The sequence below is a fragment of the Oncorhynchus masou genome, chromosome 27 (assembly GCF_036934945.1).
Source record: "Oncorhynchus masou masou isolate Uvic2021 chromosome 27, UVic_Omas_1.1, whole genome shotgun sequence".
Lineage (NCBI taxonomy): Eukaryota > Metazoa > Chordata > Actinopteri > Salmoniformes > Salmonidae > Oncorhynchus > Oncorhynchus masou.
In genome coordinates this window covers 14988866-15008803 of record NC_088238.1, presented here as the reverse complement: position 1 = coordinate 15008803, position 19938 = coordinate 14988866, and the positions used below count along the sequence as shown (strand labels likewise).

Here is a 19938-nt window from a genome sequence, read left to right as displayed (position 1 = left end):
ATTTTGCAGAGATTGGAGTGATGCATGCTAAATGTGTGGTTAGCGTATACATATAAAACCTGCAATATATCATAATTGAAAACGTGAGCTGAGAAGCCCCAGCCGATTCCAGGTGTGTATTGCGCAAAAATAAAAATTTAAAAAATATTTCTTCAGTTTCGTAACATCAGTTAGCTAGCCAGACAGTGACTAGAAGAGTGCGCGACAAAATGAAGTGGCCGAAGCCCAGAGAAAATCTTTGGCCTGTCCTACACTTGCCTGGAAACCCGACATACAATTCTGGGTCGGGCAGAAATGTGAGATGCAGAGGAAACTTTCCTGATTCAAACGCTACTTTCTGGTTTCCAGGCAAGTCCGAAGGCAATATAGGCAACACCTGAGGGCTGCAAGAATAATGTGTTCATCGGAAATACTTTATTTTAAAGATGCACTATGTACACTGAACAAAAATATAAATGCAACATGCAACAATTTCAAAGATTTTACTGAGTTACAGTTCATCTAAGGAAATCAGTCAATTAAAATAAATTCATTCGGCCCTAATCTATGGATTTCATATGACTGGGAATACAGATTTGCATCTGTTGGTCCCAGATACCTTAACAAAAAAAGTTGGGATGTGAATCAGTCAGTATCTGGTGTGACCACTATTTGCTCTTGCAGCTCAACAAATCTCCTTCGCATAGAGTTGATCAGGCTAGGCTGTTGATTGTGGCCTGTGGAATGTTGTCCCGCTGTGGGAAGTTGCTTGATATTGGCTGGAACTGTAATCGATGTGTGCGCTGTCGTACACATCGACCCAGAGCATCCCAAACATGCTCAATGTGTGGCATGTCTGGTGAGTATGCAGGCCATGGAAGAACTGGGACATTTTCAGCTTCCAGGAATTGTGTACAGATCCTTGCGACATGGGGCCGTGCATTATCATGCTGAAACATGAGGTGATGGCGGCGGATAAATGGTACGACAATGGGCCTCAGGATCTCATCACGGTATCTCTGTGTATTTAAATTACCATCAATAAAATGCAGTTTCTCGACCGTGTAAATTGGGGCCATGTCTTTGCAGATGTAAGTTGTAACGGCAGCTGTTACCTCCTTCCATCGTCGTGATTATTTGCCATATGCTGTGCCGCGGGCAAAAGCCTCTTGCAACGTCTGAGTCAGGGGTTTGTTTTGAGCATCCGACTTTTTGGGGTCTCATCCGTAGACTCTCTCCATACTGTTCCACATGATTATTGTGTAGGTGGTAAGAGGTTAGGGGTGTTTGAGCCTGTTGTCTGGACCGGCCTGTTTCACATGATTATTGTGTAGGTGGTAAGAGGTTAGGGGTGTTTGAGCCTGTTGTCTGGACCGGCCTGTTCCACATGATTATTGTGTAGGTGGTAAGAGGTTAGGGGTGTCTGAGCCTGTTGTCTGGACCGGCCTGTTTCACATGATTATTGTGTAGGTGGTAAGAGGTTAGGGGTGTTTGAGCCTGTTGTCTGGACCGGCCTGTTTCACATGATTATTGTGTAGGTGGTAAGAGGTTAGGGGTGTTTGAGCCTGTTGTCTGGACCGGCCTGTTTCACATGATTATTGTGTAGGTGGTGTAGGTGTCTGAGCCTGGTAAGAGAGGTTAGGGGTAGGGGTGTCTGAGCCTGTTGTCTGGACCGGCCTGTTCCACATGATTATTGTGTAGGTGGTAAGAGAGTTAGGGGTGTTGTCTGGACCGGCCTGTTCCACATGATTATTGTGTAGGTGGTAAGAGAGGTTAGGGGTGTCTGAGCCTGTTGTCTGGACCGGCCTGTTCCACATGATTATTGTGTAGGTGGTAAGAGGTTAGGGGTGTTTGAGCCTGTTGTCTGGACCGACCTGTTCCACATGATTATTGTGTAGGTGGTAAGAGGTTAGTGGTGTTTGAGCCTGTTGTCTGGACCGGCCTGTTCCACATGATTATTGTGTAGGTGGTAAGAGGTTAGGGGTGTTTGAGCCTGTTGTCTGGACCGGCCTGTTCCACATGATTATTGTGTAGGTGGTAAGAGGTTAGGGGTGTTTGGTGTTCTGAGCCTGTTGTCTGTTTGAGCCTGTTGTCTGGACCGGCCTGTTTCACATGATTATTGTGTAGGTGGTAAGAGGTTAGGGGTGTTTGAGCCTGTTGTCTGGACCGGCCTGTTTCACATGATTATTGTGTAGGTGGTAAGAGGTCCAGGGGTGTTTGAGCCTGTTGTCTGGACCGGCCTCAGACTTGTCATCCAGTTTCCTGGTCCGTGTCATGCTTGTCATACCCAAACCACGTCCATATGACAGAAGTAGCCCTCTTGTAGGTACGAGCTCCGTGTCAGACTTGACATACCCAAACCACGTCCATGTGACAGAAGTAGTGTCAGACTTGTCATACCCAAACCACGTCCATCTGACAGAAGTAGCCCTCTTGTAGGTACGAGCTCCGTGTCATGCTTGTCATACCCAAACCACGTCCATCTGACAGAAGTAGCCCTCTTGTAGGTACGAGCTCCGTGTCAGACTTGAAGTAGCCCCTCTTGTAGGTACGAGCTCCGTGTCATACTTGTCATACCCAAACCACGTCCATGTGACAGAAGCAGCCCCTCACAGCTCCGTGTCTTGTACCCAAACCACGTCCATGTGACAGAAGTAGCCCCTCTTGTAGGTACGAGCTCCGTGTCAGACTTGTCATACCCAAACCACGTCCATGTGACAGAAGTAGCCCCTCTTGTAGGTACGAGCTCCGTGTCATGCTTGTCATACCCAAACCACGTCCATGTGACAGAAGTAGCCCCTCTTGTAGGTACGAGCTCCGTGTCTCCGTGCTCTGGGCCACGTTCACTCCATGTTTGTGGAGCAAATTTTGCAAAGTGTTGTCCAATTGACAAAATATTGGCGTAAGGAGTGTGATTTGCGACACAACGAAATAAACAGAGCATAATATGAAACGATAGACATTTTCTATCGTCACACAATATATATCGTCATATTGCCCAGCCCTATTTGCAACTACAGTTGAAGTGTTTTCTATTTACCTTTTAAGATTTTATCCATTCATATTTTGTTACATGCTTAATTGAACATTCTAAATAAAAGGAGAAATTATCAAATATGAGTAGTACATTTTATTTGTTGAGTATAATTTAAAATGTAATAAGAAATAGGCCTTCACGTGGTCATTTTATATAAACTATTTATTCATTGAATTTACAGAAAATTTGCTATATCGGGACATGTATCGTTATCTGGATATGAAATGACCTATATTGGGATATGAGATTTTGGCCATATCGCCCAGCCCTAGTCTGGGTTTGTGAGGTTGGTTGGATGTACTGCCAAATTCTCTAAAATGACATTGGATGCGGCTTATGGTAGAGAAATTACATTAAATTCTCTGGCAATAGATCTGGTGGACATTTCTGCAGTAGGCATGCCAATTTAATTGCATGCTTGTGTTGTGTGACAATACTGCACATTATAGAGTGGCCTTTTATTGCCACCGGCACAAGGTGTGCCTGTGTAAAGATCACACTGTTTCATCAGCTTGTTGATATGCAACACCGGCAGGTGGATGATCTTGGCAAAGTGTAGCGGCAGTGTAGCCTAGTGGTTAGAGCATTGGACTAGTAACCGAAAGGTTGCAAGTTCAAATCCCCGAGCTGACAAGGTACAAAATCTGTCGTTCTACCCCTGAACAGGCACTTAACCCACTGTTCCTAGGCCGTCATTGAAAATAAGAATTTGTTCTTAACTGACTTGCCTAGTAAAATAAAGGTAAAAAAAAAGGAGAAATGCTCACTAACAGGGATGTAAACAAATTTGTGCACAACATGTTTCAGAAATATGCTTTTTGTGCGTATGGAAAATGTATTGGATCCTTTATTTCAGCACATGAAACATGGGGCCAACACTTTACATGTTGCATTCATATTTTTGTTCAGTATAGAAATTTCTCCGCCATTTCCTGGTTGCCAAAATTCTAACAGTTTATGTGACAAAACAAGCAAGTATAGTGTAGAAAATCATTTTACCATCTAAACCGCTGTGAAATATATTTTCCATAACCCTAAATATTGTATTTTCAGCTGTTTGAAGCTGTTGTACAAAACAAAGTGAAAGACACCAAATGAAATGTAGGCGTGGGTAGCATAGAAATAGTGCACATAGAACAGATATACCGCTTCTTAGACTTGCTTTCAATGATGTATCTATAACTCACATTTCTATGTGAATTTGGTTGGGTCACCCAAAAGTTACATATTGCAGCTTTAATGCATTTATCCTGATTAACTAACATGTTTTCTTACCTATGCTGCTAAATAGCTAGCTAGCTAGGTTTGTTTGCCAATTTGAGGTTTAAGTTAGCCTAGCTAGCTAACTAGTAAAAATGGGACCCTGAAGACTATTCCCAAGTTATCTCAACAAAATAATAGGCAGAGAAAACCCTTGGTAGCTATTAGTACTACACTTTACATGGTTCTTAATGAATTATCTTCATATACAACAGTGTCCTTGTGTCTTTACCACCGAATGACAACTGTATTAGACTAGTTTTTTTATCTCAAACAGCTCACAGTCTCACTGTCAGAATTAGACGTCCATGTTTCTGCAACGTCACATTTCTAAGTTGTTCCAAACGTCACATTTCAAAGTGTTTAAGGTTAAGCTTAGACATTAACTCTGAATGGTAACGGTTTGGAATAGGCTTCAAACAAAAATATCAAAAACAATTTGCAACCTTTGGCTCTTTGGAATCAGAGAATGATGCTTAAGCCCATCTGCCATCCCCGTCCACAATGCCCAAGCAAAACCAAAACCTACGTGAAGGTAACAGTGCTCACTGTTGCCTCTAGTGGCCGGGTACCACGTCATCTCCCGACATCAGACCTGGACGGTTGAACTGGTAGATTTTACTACAGTGGGCCTAATGCCTAATGAACATTCAAGGCAAATGCCTCCATCTGGTGGTGCAAAGTGACACATCTCCCTGGTCCATACAGCTCCCCGGTACAGATATTGGTATGTGTAGTAAGGCTGTGTAGAAATTTAAAATATTCCTATGGAATAATGGCACTAATCTCTGACTGCAAATATTCAAAAGTTGGAATATTGTCATCGTACTGTTGTCATCGTACTGATATCTGATTTTGCCATCGTACATATACAATTATCTACGACTGTTCAAAACATTTCCACATCTTGTTAGGATCCGTCCGGACGGGATACTGCCTGCAGATCAGTGCAATCCTATATTTACATAAGAATTGGTCAGTTCTATCCACAATCCTTGGGACGTCCCTACCTTCAACGTCTAACCCTTAACCCGTTTAAATTTCAACTTCAATGGGGCAGGGACGTCCTAAGGATCTGAGAAGCACGAACCCGTGAGAATTGTATGTTTCACATCCCATCGTGCATTGCGGTGTCATGTGCGACATTATTATTTTTAAAATACAAACTATGCACACCTCGGGTTATCGAAACGTTTTGAACACATTTCAATCATAATATATTACTATTGCACACAAATTAGCACCACACTGTACCGCGGCGTTATTATAAACCGTCTCCGTGAATTGTATCTTCTGTGGTGGCTACCTTGCCTTTTTCAAGATTTGAATCAGCTTTGCGCAGTGGCAGTATCGTAGCCTATGAGGTCTATCCGAGGCGCGATTATTGCTAGTTGAAAACTTTACCCAATACCCCGCCGTGACGACTTGAAATATAGTCGGCATTGGCAATTTTTGACGGTCTCTAAGGAGACTGATATTCTTGTTGAAAGTGAAGAAGTTAGGAGTTCTCGCAGTAGTGGTAATCTCTGTCTGGAGTTTATTGAATGTGCCGTTATTTGCAGATGTATTAATAAGTGCGTATTTGCAAAATGAGATTAGTGTTATCTCTGTACTTCCATGAAAATACGAATTGAACGTTTGAATTATATGCAGCGTGTAGGTCTAGCGTCCCAGTTATGCTACATACATCAGAGTGATTTCTATCTAGTGGGATATTGTTCATATTGTCTGTTTTTCCCCCGCTGTTTACCGGTAGTTGGTTTTATGTTGCTACTACTGAGTGAGAGCAGGAAAAATAAAATTACCCCAATAGAAAATGACTCAAGTAAAGTGAAAGTCACCCACTAAAATACTACTTGAGTAAAAGTATTTGGTTTTTAAAAAATACATGCCATTTTCTAAAATATACTTAAGTATCAAAAGTACAACTACAAATAATTTCAAATTACTTATATTATGCAAACATTTTCTGTATTTACGGAAAGCCAGGTGCAAATTCCCAACGCTCAGACATTTTACAAACGAAGCATGTGTGTTTAGGGAGTCCGCCAGATCAGAGGCAATAGGGATGACCAGGGATGTTCTCTTTAATAAGCATGTGAATTCGACAATTTTCCTGTCCTGCTAAGCGTTCAAAATGTAACGAGTACTTTTGGGTGTTAAGGAATATATATGTATGGAGTAAAAAGCACAATATTTTCTTATGGAATGTAGTAAAGTAAAAGTAGCCAAAAATATAAATAGTAAAGTACAGACCCCCCAAAACTACTAGTACTTTAAAGTTTTTTGAATGTATTCTACAGTGGTAGATTAAAATCTGTAGAATAATGAACCAGATATTTCACCGGATGTATAAAATTTAATGTGAAGTATCCGTTTGGCGTTTCCACTCACTACCAAATATGGTGATGCGAGGAAGCCCAGTGCCCCGCAGTGGGTGTAGAAATATTTTTGCAGAAATTCTGCACATTTACTAATCGATGAAGCTCGTGATGGGGAAACGAAGCTTCCTGAAGCATTCAGCATTTCCATACAATTGTGTCGAACATAGGTTAATTACACGAGGCTTTAATCAACATAGTGTACACTAGTGGCACCTGCTGATCAAAATAAGCCTTTTCATATTCTACTGAAACGAATACCAAACCAATCAGGTGGTTTTATTCGACAAACTTGAAAATAAAAGAGCCGCACACTCTAGGAGCTCAGACGCAAACATTTAATTACCAACGTTTCGACAGTGGTTATTCGACAAAACACATCTTTGGAGGTCATTGATAACGTGTTTCCGATAAAGCGATACAAATATCGGCACACTGCTTAACGATTTCGATGCATGACTCCGAGCTCCCGGTATCAGACGTATCATCTTATCGCCATACATTTTTATGTTTCCAAAACTACAATCAGTAAAATAGTAGACTTTACCCTTTGCCAACGTTTCTAAAAATTATAAAAAAGTTATTGCACACGCGCACTGCACAGAGTCGTTCCAGCTTGAAGTAGTAAATACTTTACCGTAAGTACTGCTGTTTGGTTGGCTAGCGCAATTGAATTGTTGTCTATGATGAGTACATTTACATTATTTTGTGCAATATTGAAACCTGGAGTTCTGTGATTGAGAAAATAGACATTGGACATGCGTCTACCATTTTGCACCGTAGGTATCCTCGTGTCGATAATATTGATCGCCATCATAGTTTTTAACGCATTGACCTCAATCATTACGGTACAATTCTATGGCGACGTTCTTTCTGATTTCGTAGCCACAATGAAATATCATAATACGCCACTTTTTCTGTTTATAAATGTAGTATTTGTAGGATTAATAGGCCGTCCTTCAGTGTATACTACTGACAGTGTAGTCAGTAGTATATATTGTAACCTAAATACCTAGCTAGCTACAGTGAACTAGAACACAAGACGTAGCTAGCAAGATTCATCAGCCGACTGCTACACATAGCTACCGCTAACGTTATTGGTTAGTTAGTTAGCTAGCTAAGTTACAGTGATACCGCCACGTCTTCTTAACCTCCCACTGGGCTACCGAGTGACCCTTTACAATGGCCGCTGCAAGAAAACGAACGCGATCCGGCATCGGAGATGTGAGAGACAGAAAAGCAAAGGTTATCAAAGACAGCGGTGAGAAGAGACACATCGCAGCCCTGATCCTGGCGAGGGGAGGCAGTAAGGGGATCCCCCTGAAGAATATCAAAATGCTCGCCGGTGTCCCCCTCATCGGATGGGTTCTGAGAGCTGCAGTGGACTCCAAACAGTTTGACAGGTAATTCAGTTCAATCTCATAGTCAAATGTCTTTCAATCTAACTACTGTATACGGAGTTGCTTTGATAGAAGCTTGGCTAGCTACATGACAACCCACATAAAACATGCTAGTATACTATGATATTAATACTATAATATTCACTGTAGTGTTTTTGCGGACTTTACTGTATTATTCACTGTAGTGTAGTGTATTATTTACAGTTAACTATAGTATACATATTGTAGTAAAATAACTAGTATATACTATAGTATCATGTAGTGTTTTGCGGACTGTAGTATTTACTATAGTGTTTTTGTTTTTATATCTTTGACATAGAAGTGGAGGCTTTTTCTCCTTACTAGATACATAGTAAAAGAGCTAATTTTCCATAACCTGTAGGTAGATAGGACTGGGGTGTGAACAGATAGGTCAGCACTTTACTCTTCGAACTGTAGGGAACACAATACGTGGGCTATACTTGGCATGTGGGTTTCTCACTTATGGGGTTATGGAGGAGGAGAATGGGCAGGGTATATGCAAATTACTGTAGTATTTACTATAGTTAAAATGGGTAGTGTTTTTGGGCACATTACTGTAGCATTTACTAGTGTTTTTTGCAGATACTACTGTAGTATTTACTATAGTATACTACAGCATTCTCTACTAAGTACTACACATGAGCAAGGGATATACTACAGTTTATTACAGAATTCTATTTTAAGTACTGTAGTATTCTATACTAAACTAGTATTTTTAAATTTGAGAAAGCATGTTGACATTCTTGTTTTGGGTGCATGGATAATATTGTTATTTGAAAGTTAGTGTACAGTCTCTGAATGAACCCCCTGGTTTGGGCTTGGCCACACAAGACTGGATTGCACTGATGCAGCCTACTTGTTACAAAGCCTGAGGAATCAACTTGTTCCGTTCTTTCTCCCAGTGTGTGGGTATCAACTGACCATGATGACATTGAGAAGGTAGCCAAGGCATGGGGAGCTCAGGTTCACCGCAGGAGCCCAGAGGTGTCCAAAGACTCCTCCAGCTCTCTTGACACCATCCAGGAATTCGCCCGATTAAACCCAGGTAGGGGGTGAATGTCAATTGTATTTCCTTGATTCCTTGTGTCCTCTCTCCTTGTCTCCTTTTCAAAACTCATTTGTGGAGGAGATCTGAGTGGAGGATCTGAGGTTCCTCCACTTAGATCTAATGCGTATTGAGATCAGATCTTCTGCTCCAATGTGCTGTGAGAAGGAGACAAGGAGGGAGGCGTGAGGAAGATTCTCTGTGGCAACAGTGTCAACGTTGGTTACATTTTATTGTGACAGAACCACACCCTTTGTGACACTTCAACTATCTTTGTAATTACTGTTTGGCAGCGCTTTGTTATAGATGTCAGCTGATAATGTAATATATGCAGAACTTGTTTAGCCACTAGCTTGACTAAGGCTCTGGGACGGCATGTATCAAGTATCTCAGAGTAGGAATACTGATCTAGGATCAGGTCCCCCCGTCCATGTAGTCTTATTCATTGTGATCTATGAGGCAACATTTGGGTTTATCCCAATAAAGTGGGACCCACTCCATAGCTTCAATTGACAACAGTGGCAGCATATACAAGATTATTCAAATCTCATACTGTTTCTCATAGTCTTCTGGTATCTCATAGTCTGCTGTGTGTTGTCCACCTCCAGTGGTGGATGTGATCTGTCACATCCAGGCCACGTCTCCCTGCCTGCACCCCTTCCACCTGAAGGAGGCCCTGGAGATGATCACCAAGCAGGGCTTCACGTCCGTCTTCTCCGTGGTCCGACGACACCACTTCCGCTGGCAGGAGGTGAAGAAAGGAGGTACAGGACAGCCATGTGTTATGTTTAGGACCTTACACTTAGGCATGGTTTCCAGGATACAGATTAACCCTAATGCTGGATTAAAAAGCAAGATCAATGGAGAATCTCCATAGAAAATGATTTGTTGTCCAGGATTAGGCTTAATCTCTGTGGGGGGAAAACACCCCTAAGCTACTTTATAATTCCATCCCTCTAGAGTTGTGTGTATAAGGTAGTTGTTGTGGAATTGTTAGATTACTTGTTAGATATTACTGCACTGTCAGAACTAGAAGCACAAGCATTTCGCTACACTCGCATTAACATCTGCTAACCATGTGTATGTGACCAATACAATGTGATTTGAAGTAGGGTCAGGAGTTTTTCCTGTCCACGTGACTGTATCACAATAGAGAGATGTGGGTGTGATTAAACAAGTGAGTTTGTCTCCTGACCAGGTTATAACCAGAAACCAGACTATTTCCTATCAAGTCATAATGATGATGTGTTCTCTCTCCTGTTCAGGTAGTGTAGCCACCCAGCCTCTCAACCTGGATCCATCCAACAGGCCCCGGAGACAGGACTGGGATGGAGAGCTGTGTGAGAACGGATCTTTCTATTTTTCCACCAGAGCCCTTATAGAGGAAGGTGTTTTGCAGGTAATTTTCACCACGCCCCTAAAGGGACCCATATTCACAAAGCGCCTCAGGAAGGAGTGCTGGTCCAGGATCAGTTTTCCCTTTTCGATTGAAAGAATAGTGAGGAGACCATCTGAACTTCAACTTCTTTAATACCATGATGTACGCAGGACAATACACACAGGGATGATAATGAGAGAATTATAAACCTGTTGATTTAATATAATAACTTATGCCATTTAGCAGATATGTCATTTGTATCCACAGCGACGTAGTCATGCTTGCAGACATAAGTATGGTGGTCCCAGGAGTAGAACCCACTACCCTGTAGTGGACCGCAGGAGAGTTCCTCCTTTAATTGTCACACAAGACTGCTACTTGATTGGTTAATATACACTGTGGGGAGGCTGTATGTAAAATATAAGTGACGTTTGTACATACAGGAGAAGATGAATCATATCAAGAAAAGGTATTATAGAAACAGTGGTCTGGTAATAGGCAGAGTAAACCATGGGGTTTGTCGAATAAGACCCAAACTAGTGTTCAGCTGCTTGATGAGGAACGAGTGTTCTACATGATCTTCAACACCAGTCTGTAGACTCTGGAAGTATATGTGAAGTAATTGGTCGTCAGGTTTATATTGCAGTCTGGCCAGTCCAGCCAGCCAGCTCTTCTGTCTCGACATACATGTTGTTTTGGCCAATAAGGGTTTTCACTATTCTGCTGTTTTTAAAGTTTAAACAAGGATCGGTTCTGAAGGCCTCATCAGCCTGGTTATTAGTTGGTCACAGTCAATAGTTACTCAATTCATTTTTGCATGTTCAGCATAGGAGAGCCTGTAGTGTGTGTGTGTGTCTAGTCCATCCAACCTTAATCCTTGTGTGTGTGTGTGTGAGAGAGAAATTCCTCTTCATTAGTTTATTAGTAACATTCCCCAACAATAACACTCTGTATGCTGTAGTGGCTATGAGATGAACAAATATCCACTTCTAACACAACCACAATGACTAAGATGATGTGGACAGGGAGGACCTGATCCTAGATACAGGCCCAGATGTTTATCTCTGCTGCTGCTGGTGACAAAGCAGATTTCCTTATTTCCATATTTCCAACATACACACTGAGAGATGGACTGATCTGTGATACTACTAGATATTCGAAACAACTGGTGTTGTTTTGAATACTAATAGAAATGCCCTTTGTGTTGTTGTCTTTCTCAGGGGGGGAAGTGGGCTTACTATGAGATGCTGCCAGAGTACAGTGTGGATATTGATGTGGATATCGACTGGCCCGTGGCAGAACAGAGAGTACTGAGGTAGTCTGAAATCACTGACCTAGAATTTCAAGTTCACTCTCTGTTGAAGTCATTCACTCCGAACCACCTCTGTCTCACTGTCTGTCTCTGTGTCTCTGTCTGTCTCTCTCTCTGTCTCTGTCTCTGTCTGTCTCTCTCTCTCTCTCTGTCTCTCTCTGTCTCTCTCTCTGTCTCTCTCTCTCTGTCTCTCTCTCTGTCTGTCTCTCTGTCTCTGTCTGTCTCTGTCTGTCTGTCTCTGTCTCTCTGTCTGTCTCTGTCTCTCTGTCTCTCTCTGTCTCTCTCTGTCTCTGTCTCTGTCTCTCTCTCTCTCTCACTGTCTGTCTCTCTCTCTCTCTCTCTCTCTGAAAGTGTTTATTTGAATGCACTTTAAATATAATTAGATTTTGTGGTAAAGCAACACAATGAACAATGCTGTAACACAGGGGAGTGGTTGTCCAAATGTATTTCTCTATGTGTGTTGTTCCTGTCCAGGTTTGGTTACTTTGGCCTGGACAAGCCTGAGGTGGTGCGTCTGCTGCTGTGTAACGTCTCCGGCTGTCTGACTGACGGCCGCGTCCTCATCTCTGTCTCTGGAGAGGAGATGGTCTCAGTCAACACCAGAGATACTATGGGTATCCGCATGCTGCAGAGAGAGGGGGTGGAGGTACAGATACTGTATATATAGAACACACACACTGCAGAGAGAGGGGGTGGAGGGATATAGAACACACACACTGGAGGGGGTCCAGATACAGAACATATAGAACACACACACTGCAGAGAGAGGGGGTGGAGGTACAGATACTGTAGATATAGAACACACACACTGCAGAGAGAGGGGTGGAGGTACAGATATAGAACACACACACTGCAGAGAGAGGGGTGGAGGTCTACTGCATATAGAACACACACACTGCAGAGAGAGGGGTGGAGGTACAGATATAGATACACTGCAGATAGGGGGTGGAACATATAGAACACACACACTGCAGAGAGAGGGGGTGGAGTACAGATACAGAACATATAGAACACACACACTGCAGAGAGAGGGGTGGAGGTACAGATACAGAACATATAGAACAAACACACACTGCAGAGAGAGGGGGTGGAGGTACAGAACATATAGAACACACACACTGCAGAGAGAGGGGTGGAGGTACAGATACAGAACATATAGAACAAACACACACTGCAGAGAGAGGGGGTGGAGGTACAGATACTGCAGATAGGGGTAGAAGATATAGAACAAACACACACTGCAGAGAGAGGGGTGGAGGTACAGATACAGAACATATAGAACAAACACACACTGCAGAGAGGGGGTGGAGGTACAGATACTGTAGATACAGAACATATAGAACACACACACTGCAGAGAGAGGGGTGGAGGTACAGATACAGAACATATAGAACAAACACACACTGCAGAGAGAGGGGTGGAGGTACAGATACAGAACATATAGAACACACACACTGCAGAGAGGGGGTGGAGGTACAGATACAGAACATATAGAACAAACACACACTGCAGAGAGGGTGGGGTGGAGATACAGAACAGATACTGTAGATATAGAACATATAGAACACACACACTGCAGAGAGAGGGGTGGAGGTACAGATACTGTAGATATAGAACATATAGAACACACACACTGCAGAGAGAGGGGGTGGAGGTACAGATACAGAACATATAGAACAAACACACACTGCAGAGAGAGGGGGTGGAGGTACAGATACAGAACATATAGAACAAACACACACTGCAGAGAGAGGGGGTGGAGGTACAGATACAGAACATATAGAACACACACACTGCAGAGAGAGGGAGTGGAGGTACAGATACAGAACATATAGAACAAACACACACTGCAGAGAGAGGGGGTGGAGGTACAGATACTGTAGATATAGAACATATAGAACAAACACACACTGCAGAGAGAGGGGGTGGAGGTACAGATACTGTAGATATAGAACATATAGAACAAACACACACTGCAGAGAGAGGGGGTGGAGGTACAGATACTGTAGATATAGAACATATAGAACACACACACTGCAGAGACAGGGGGTGGAGGTACAGATACAGAACATATAGAACAAACACACACTGCAGAGAGAGGGGGTGGAGGTACAGATACAGAACATGTAGAGCACACACACTGCAGAGAGGGGGGGTGGAGGTACAGATACAGAACATATAGAACAAACACACACTGCAGAGAGAGGGGGTGGAGGTACAGATACTGTAGATATAGAACATATAGAACAAACACACACTGCAGAGAGAGGGGGTGGAGGTACAGATACTGTAGATATAGAACATATAGAACACACACACTGCAGAGAGGGGGTGGAGGTACAGATACTGTAGATACAGAACATATAGAACAAACACACACTGCAGAGAGAGGGGGTGGAGGTACAGATACTGTAGATATAGAACATATAGAACACACACACTGCAGAGAGAGGGGGTGGAGGTACAGATATAGAACAAACACACACTGCAGAGAGAGGGGGTGGAGGTACAGATACAGAACATATAGAACACACACACTGCAGAGAGGGGGTGGAGGTACAGATACAGAACATATAGAACAAACACACACACCAGAGAGAGGGGGTGGAGGTACAGATATAGAACAAACACACACTGCAGAGAGCGGGGGTGGAGGTTCAGATATAGAACATATAGAACAAACACACACACCAGAGAGAGGGGGTGGAGGTACAGATATAGAACACACACACTGCAGAGAGCGGGGGTGGAGGTTCAGATATAGAACATATAGAACAAACACACACACCAGAGAGAGGGGGTGGAGGTACAGATATAGAACACACACACACACCAGAGAGATGTTTAATTTAATCAATTTGAGAAAAAGGCTGTAACATAACAACATGTGGGAGAAGGGAAGGGACTGAATGCTTTCTGAATGCCTGGAAATCCACTCCACCTTCTGCTGTTTTAATAACCAAAAGAAAAACAATCTACCTCAAGGTGTCTTGTCATAGCTGACACCATTCTTTCTGGGCAGTGACAGTTAACCTCTCTTAACATGTTCAACTTGAAGCAACATTAAGCTACTATAAAATAAACAAAAAACAATCCTATCATTTTACATTTTAGTCATTTAGCTGACAATCAGCCAGAGCGACTTACATGAGCAAGTAGGGTTAAGTGCCTTGGTCAAGGGCACATTGACAGCCTTTTCACCTAGTAATCATCGGGTTGGGTTACTGGCCCAACGCTGTAACCCGCTAGGCTACCCGGTGTCCCTTGTTTGGCTTTGTGGCCAATATTAAAGATACAGGAAGTTAGGTAGAACCAGTTCGGTTTGCTTTGCTAAGCTCTTACCAGAACAGGATGTTTCACACCGGCTGCTCCTAGATTTAGGCCACAGTTTATGACTGAAACCACCGCCCATTAAACACACACATAGGATACTATTTACTCCGTCATGTGACTTTATTAGTTTGAGTTTCATCATACCCTCTAAGAGAACACTTCTCAAATGACATCCTTCTACACATTATTGGCCCAACCGTGCTGTGCTGGCCAGGCTGTTTTCTTCTCTCACTGTCCTTTCCAACAGGCTTCCAGAAACCATGGTGGATGTCGAACCAGGCCATCCCAGAACAGATCGGTTTGTCTCAGTATGAAAATGTTTTCTACTATTATTGTCTTTCTTCCAGGTGATCTTGATCTCGTCCGGTGAGGACCCTGTGACCAAGGCCCTGGCTGACAATCTATCCCAGAGGACAGGCTGCGAGGTCAGGCAGCTGGGCAAGGACATCCAGGGTGAGGTCAAAGCCATGATGGACGACAAGGATCTGGACTGGAAGGAGGTTGCCTATATGGGTAAACTCACTGTTATTTTCAATTAACAATTTACTGCTACTACTGCTGCTACTACTACTACTACTACTGCTACTACGACTACTACTAGTAGTTAGTTATATAGCACAGTTTGAATGTGACCGTAGCAGCGGTGTTTGATAACCACGTATCAATGAAACTATCAGACAGTAAATGTCAACAGTAAAGTTTGAACCAGTTGAACTTGATTGTGATTGTCATGGTGACCACACTATACCCTGTTATGGAACAGTATCTCCTCATTCCCTGTTTCACTCCTCCTTATCTCTCTCTTTATCTTCTCAACCCTTCATCTCTCTCCTCTCATCCCTCTGTTCTCTCTTGCCAGGAAGTGATTGTAAGTTCTTCACTCATAAATAACTTGTCTGATTAAATAGAGTATCTATTAGTAAGGGGAGACAGGGGGAAACTGTCTGATTAAATAGCTCCTCTATTAGTAAGGAGAGACAGGGGGAAGCTGTCTGATTAAATAGCTCCTCTATTAGTAAGGAGAGACAGGGGGAAGCTGTCTGATTTAAAAAGAGTATCTATTGGTAAGGGGAGACGGGGGGAAACTGTCTGATTAAATAGAGTATCTATTAGTAAGGGGAGACAGGGGGAAACTGTCTGATTAAATAGCTCCTCTATTAGTAAGGGGAGACAGGGGGAAACTGTCTGATTAAATAGCTCCTCTATTGGTAAGGGGAGACAGGGGGAAACTGTCTGATTAAATAGAGTATCTATTGGTAAGGGGAGACAGGGGGAAACTGTCTGATTAAATAGAGTATCTATTAGTAAGGGGAGACAGGGGGAAACTGTCTGATTAAATAGAGTATCTATTAGTAAGGAGAGACAGGGGGAAGCTGTCTGATTTAAAAAGAGTATCTGTTGGTAAGGGGAGATGGGGGGAAACTGTCTGATTAAATAGAGTATCTATTAGTAAGGGGAGACAGGGAAACTGGATTAAAAACTGTCTGATTAAATAGAGTATCTATTAGTAAGGAGAGACAGGGGGAAGCTGTCTGATTTAAAAAGAGTATCTGTTGGTAAGGGGAGATGGGGGGGAAACTGTCTGATTAAATAGAGTATCTATTAGTAAGGGGAGACAGGGGGAAACTGTCTGATTAAATAGCTCCTCTATTAGTAAGGGGAGACGGGGGGAAACTGTCTGATTAAATAGAGTATCTATTAGTAAGGGGAGACAGGGGGAAACTGTCTGATTAAATAGAGTATCTATTGGTAAGGGGAGACGGGGGGAAACTGTCTGATTAAATAGAGTATCTATTAGTAAGGGGAGACAGGGGGAAACTGTCTGATTAAATAGAGTATCTATTAGTAAGGGGAGACAGGGGGAAGCTGTCTGATTAAATAGAGTATCTATTAGTAAGGGGAGACAGGGGGAAACTGTCTGATTAAATAGAGTATCTATTAGTAAGGGGAGACAGGGGGAAACTGTCTGATTAAATAGAGTATCTATTAGTAAGGGGAGACAGGGGGAAACTGTCTGATTAAATAGAGTATTAGTAAGGGGAGACAGGGGGAAACTGTCTGATTAAATAGAGTATCTATTAGTAAGGGGACACGGGGGGAAACTGATTAAATAGAGTATCTATTAGTAAGGGGAGACGGGGGGGAAACTGTCTGATTAAATAGAGTATCTATTAGTAAGGGGAGACAGGGGGAAACTGTCTGATTAAATAGAGTATCTATTAGTAAGGGGAGACGGGGGGGAAACTATTTAGTATATTTGATTCAGAGTCCAGTTTTGGTTCAGTGATCATGTGTATTTCCCCTCTGCGTGTATGCTAGACTACCACTGCAGAAAACTTCATTTGCATGCCACTGCCAGTCACTGAATATTTACAACCAAGGTGAGAAGGGAGGTGCCAGCAGTCAAATCTTGGAGAATTTGGGATTCAATTTCAATTGAATCAAATTTAGTTGATTTCTGTAATTCAAATTCTATGATATCCCTAAGCCCAAAATCAGAAACTATATCAAAATAAATATGATTATCTTAAATCATGTCATATTTTTGCATGTTTTTGTTATGTTTTTGCAACATACTAATTAATCATCCTAAGAATACTTCAAGAACCACCTTATGGACACTTTTAATAGAAACATTTCATCCCTCCATCTCTCCCTCCTACAGGTAATGATGCACCAGATGTTGACTGTCTGAACCTGGCTGGGCTGAGTGCAGTACCCCGGGACGCCCCAGTGGTGGCGATCAACGCTGCTAAATACTCCTGCCACAGTGCTGCAGGCCTGGGGGCTGTGAGGGAGTTTTCTGAACACATCCTGCTGCTCAAGAAGAAGGCCAAGTCTCAGATGGAACAGGACCGCATCCACAGAAATACATTCTAAACTCTAGAATGTGTTCTAAAGTCACAGAAATACATTCTGAACTCTAGAATGTGTTCTAAAGTCACAGAGATCCATTCTAAACTCTAGAATGTGTTCTAAAGTCACAGAGATCCATTCTAAACTCTAGAATGTGTTCTAAAGTAGGGATAGGCATTAGAAATAATATCATGACATTTTATCTCGATAGTTTTAATCATGGACACTTGTTTGCTGCGCAGCCTGCAGGACTCGGGGGATACTGTGGGGACAGGGACCAGGGGTGTGAGACAAAGGAGGGAGAGAAAAAGTAGCCACTGACTCGCGCTAGTTAGACACTTGTAAATGCCATAGGTTATCTAGCATCCAATATGGCAGTGCATGTCTTTACTGTCCTGATCCACAACAACCCTGTTCAGATTAAACAGCCTATACTGAAGGTTGCTCATTGTAGGCTACTCCTCATTTAGTTTACTTAATTCTGTCATTTTAATTCAACTTTTCTTTCATTGCTTAGAGATCTCCCACTTCACGTTGCTACACATGGAGCCTCTGGCTGTAGTGTCAACAACAGCAAGCTAAGTGAAACCTGTGTAGGCTAATACCGTATGTATTTTTTTAACTATATTCACATTTGTGACGTTTTATTAAATGAAGAATTCCAAATGTCATGAGTGTAGAAATGTCCCATAGATCATTTTATTCCGTTAAGATGAAGCCTTGATTTTGTTGAAATAGGCCTGTGATTTAATTGTGTTAATACTCTCGCAAGTATACGAATACTAATGTCTGTTTGAATAACTGTGCCCATTGCTAGTTTTTACAGGTTGTCAGATCACGGTAGTTTGGGTTTTATATCGCTACAGGTTGTGTTGACAAAAATGAATGTCTTTATTTTAAATTAAGTAGTATACAGGAGGCCTTTCATTTACTTGAGATTGATTGATTGTTTTTCTCTACACTTTTTAAGGTTATGACTTAATTTTGGGGGGAAAGTATTAGGACATTAACATGGAGTTGCACTGAGATTCTTGTTGTTTGGGGTGTTTACTTTTGTATTTTGCCTGCAATTTGTTTGTCAAATTATATATGATCATAAACGTAAGAAACACTTTCTTATTCCCCTGCTTTAATCTGAACTATTCTAGAAATGACTTTAGCCTTACACCTTCAAGATTGTGGTATGGAGTTATATCTGATGGGGTGGTTCACATACATCTTGCCACCAGATGGCAGTGTAGTGCCTCATCAAACTTCAGTTGGGGGAAAGAACAGGATGACAACATTAACCTTGTACAACCATCAAGAAGTTTCACATGCTTTCCTGTTCAGGCTTTCACTCAGTTGTAGCAAGATCCAACCAAATACTTGTAAAACAACACACGTGATCATACAGTATAAGAGATCTTCATTTATAGCATTGTGTGGCGATTTCCATCTATCCATGTTGCAGAGATCAGGACAACCAGCAAACGTGTGGCGAGTTGGCATTTGTCCAAGAACTATTGATTTGGTTACATAGATTAGTGAGAGAATTGACAGGGCTACTCAGTGCTTGGAGAGGAAACATCCAAGTGGATGAGAGGGCATATGAAACATGGCTTCAGTTCATCAGAAGAGTTGACACTGGTAGTGGAGTGGTCATCCCCTCTTAATCAGGGAACAGGAGGGGACTTGGCTGTAAATACAAATAGCAGATACATTCCATTACAGCAGCTCCATCATAGGTTTGGGAAACAAGTTTCTCCATGAAGTTAAACTCGGACATCTCAGAATTCACAACGTGAAACACGGGCTGCGCATCTCACCCACTTGACTCATCAAAGTAGACCATGAAACATTCCTGAATAAAGCCCTGATCATCAATGTACCTGACAATAACTAACAACTGCGAGTCACAGTTTGTCTGTGGTTTCATCCATTTACCATGCAAAAC

At 42.3% G+C, this 19938-nt stretch overlaps 1 protein-coding gene and 1 non-coding gene across 3 annotated transcripts; both read left to right on the top strand.

Annotated features, from left to right (window-relative positions):
* The first annotated feature begins 5606 nt into the window (after nucleotides 1-5606).
* On the top strand, nucleotides 5607-5747 carry LOC135516600 (U4 spliceosomal RNA). The gene has a single exon (XR_010451947.1). It is a non-coding gene; the product is annotated as a U4 spliceosomal RNA (small nuclear RNA).
* Nucleotides 5748-7442: 1695 nt separating this feature from the next.
* LOC135515659 (N-acylneuraminate cytidylyltransferase) lies at nucleotides 7443-19117 on the top strand. Of its 2 annotated transcripts, XM_064939328.1 has the most exons (9): nucleotides 7443-8060; nucleotides 8981-9123; nucleotides 9732-9887; nucleotides 10389-10522; nucleotides 11722-11816; nucleotides 12288-12459; nucleotides 15494-15659; nucleotides 17466-17527; nucleotides 17812-17949. In XM_064939328.1, exons 1-8 carry the CDS (start codon nucleotides 7840-7842, stop codon nucleotides 17510-17512), a joined length of 1134 nt encoding a protein of 377 aa, XP_064795400.1. In that variant the 5' UTR covers nucleotides 7443-7839; the 3' UTR covers nucleotides 17513-17527; nucleotides 17812-17949. The 2 variants fall into 2 exon arrangements, with proteins under 2 accessions (XP_064795400.1, XP_064795399.1); XM_064939327.1 differs by lacking the exon at nucleotides 17466-17527 and having other exon boundaries at nucleotides 7483-8060; nucleotides 17812-19117.
* The last annotated feature ends 821 nt before the right edge of the window (nucleotides 19118-19938 follow it).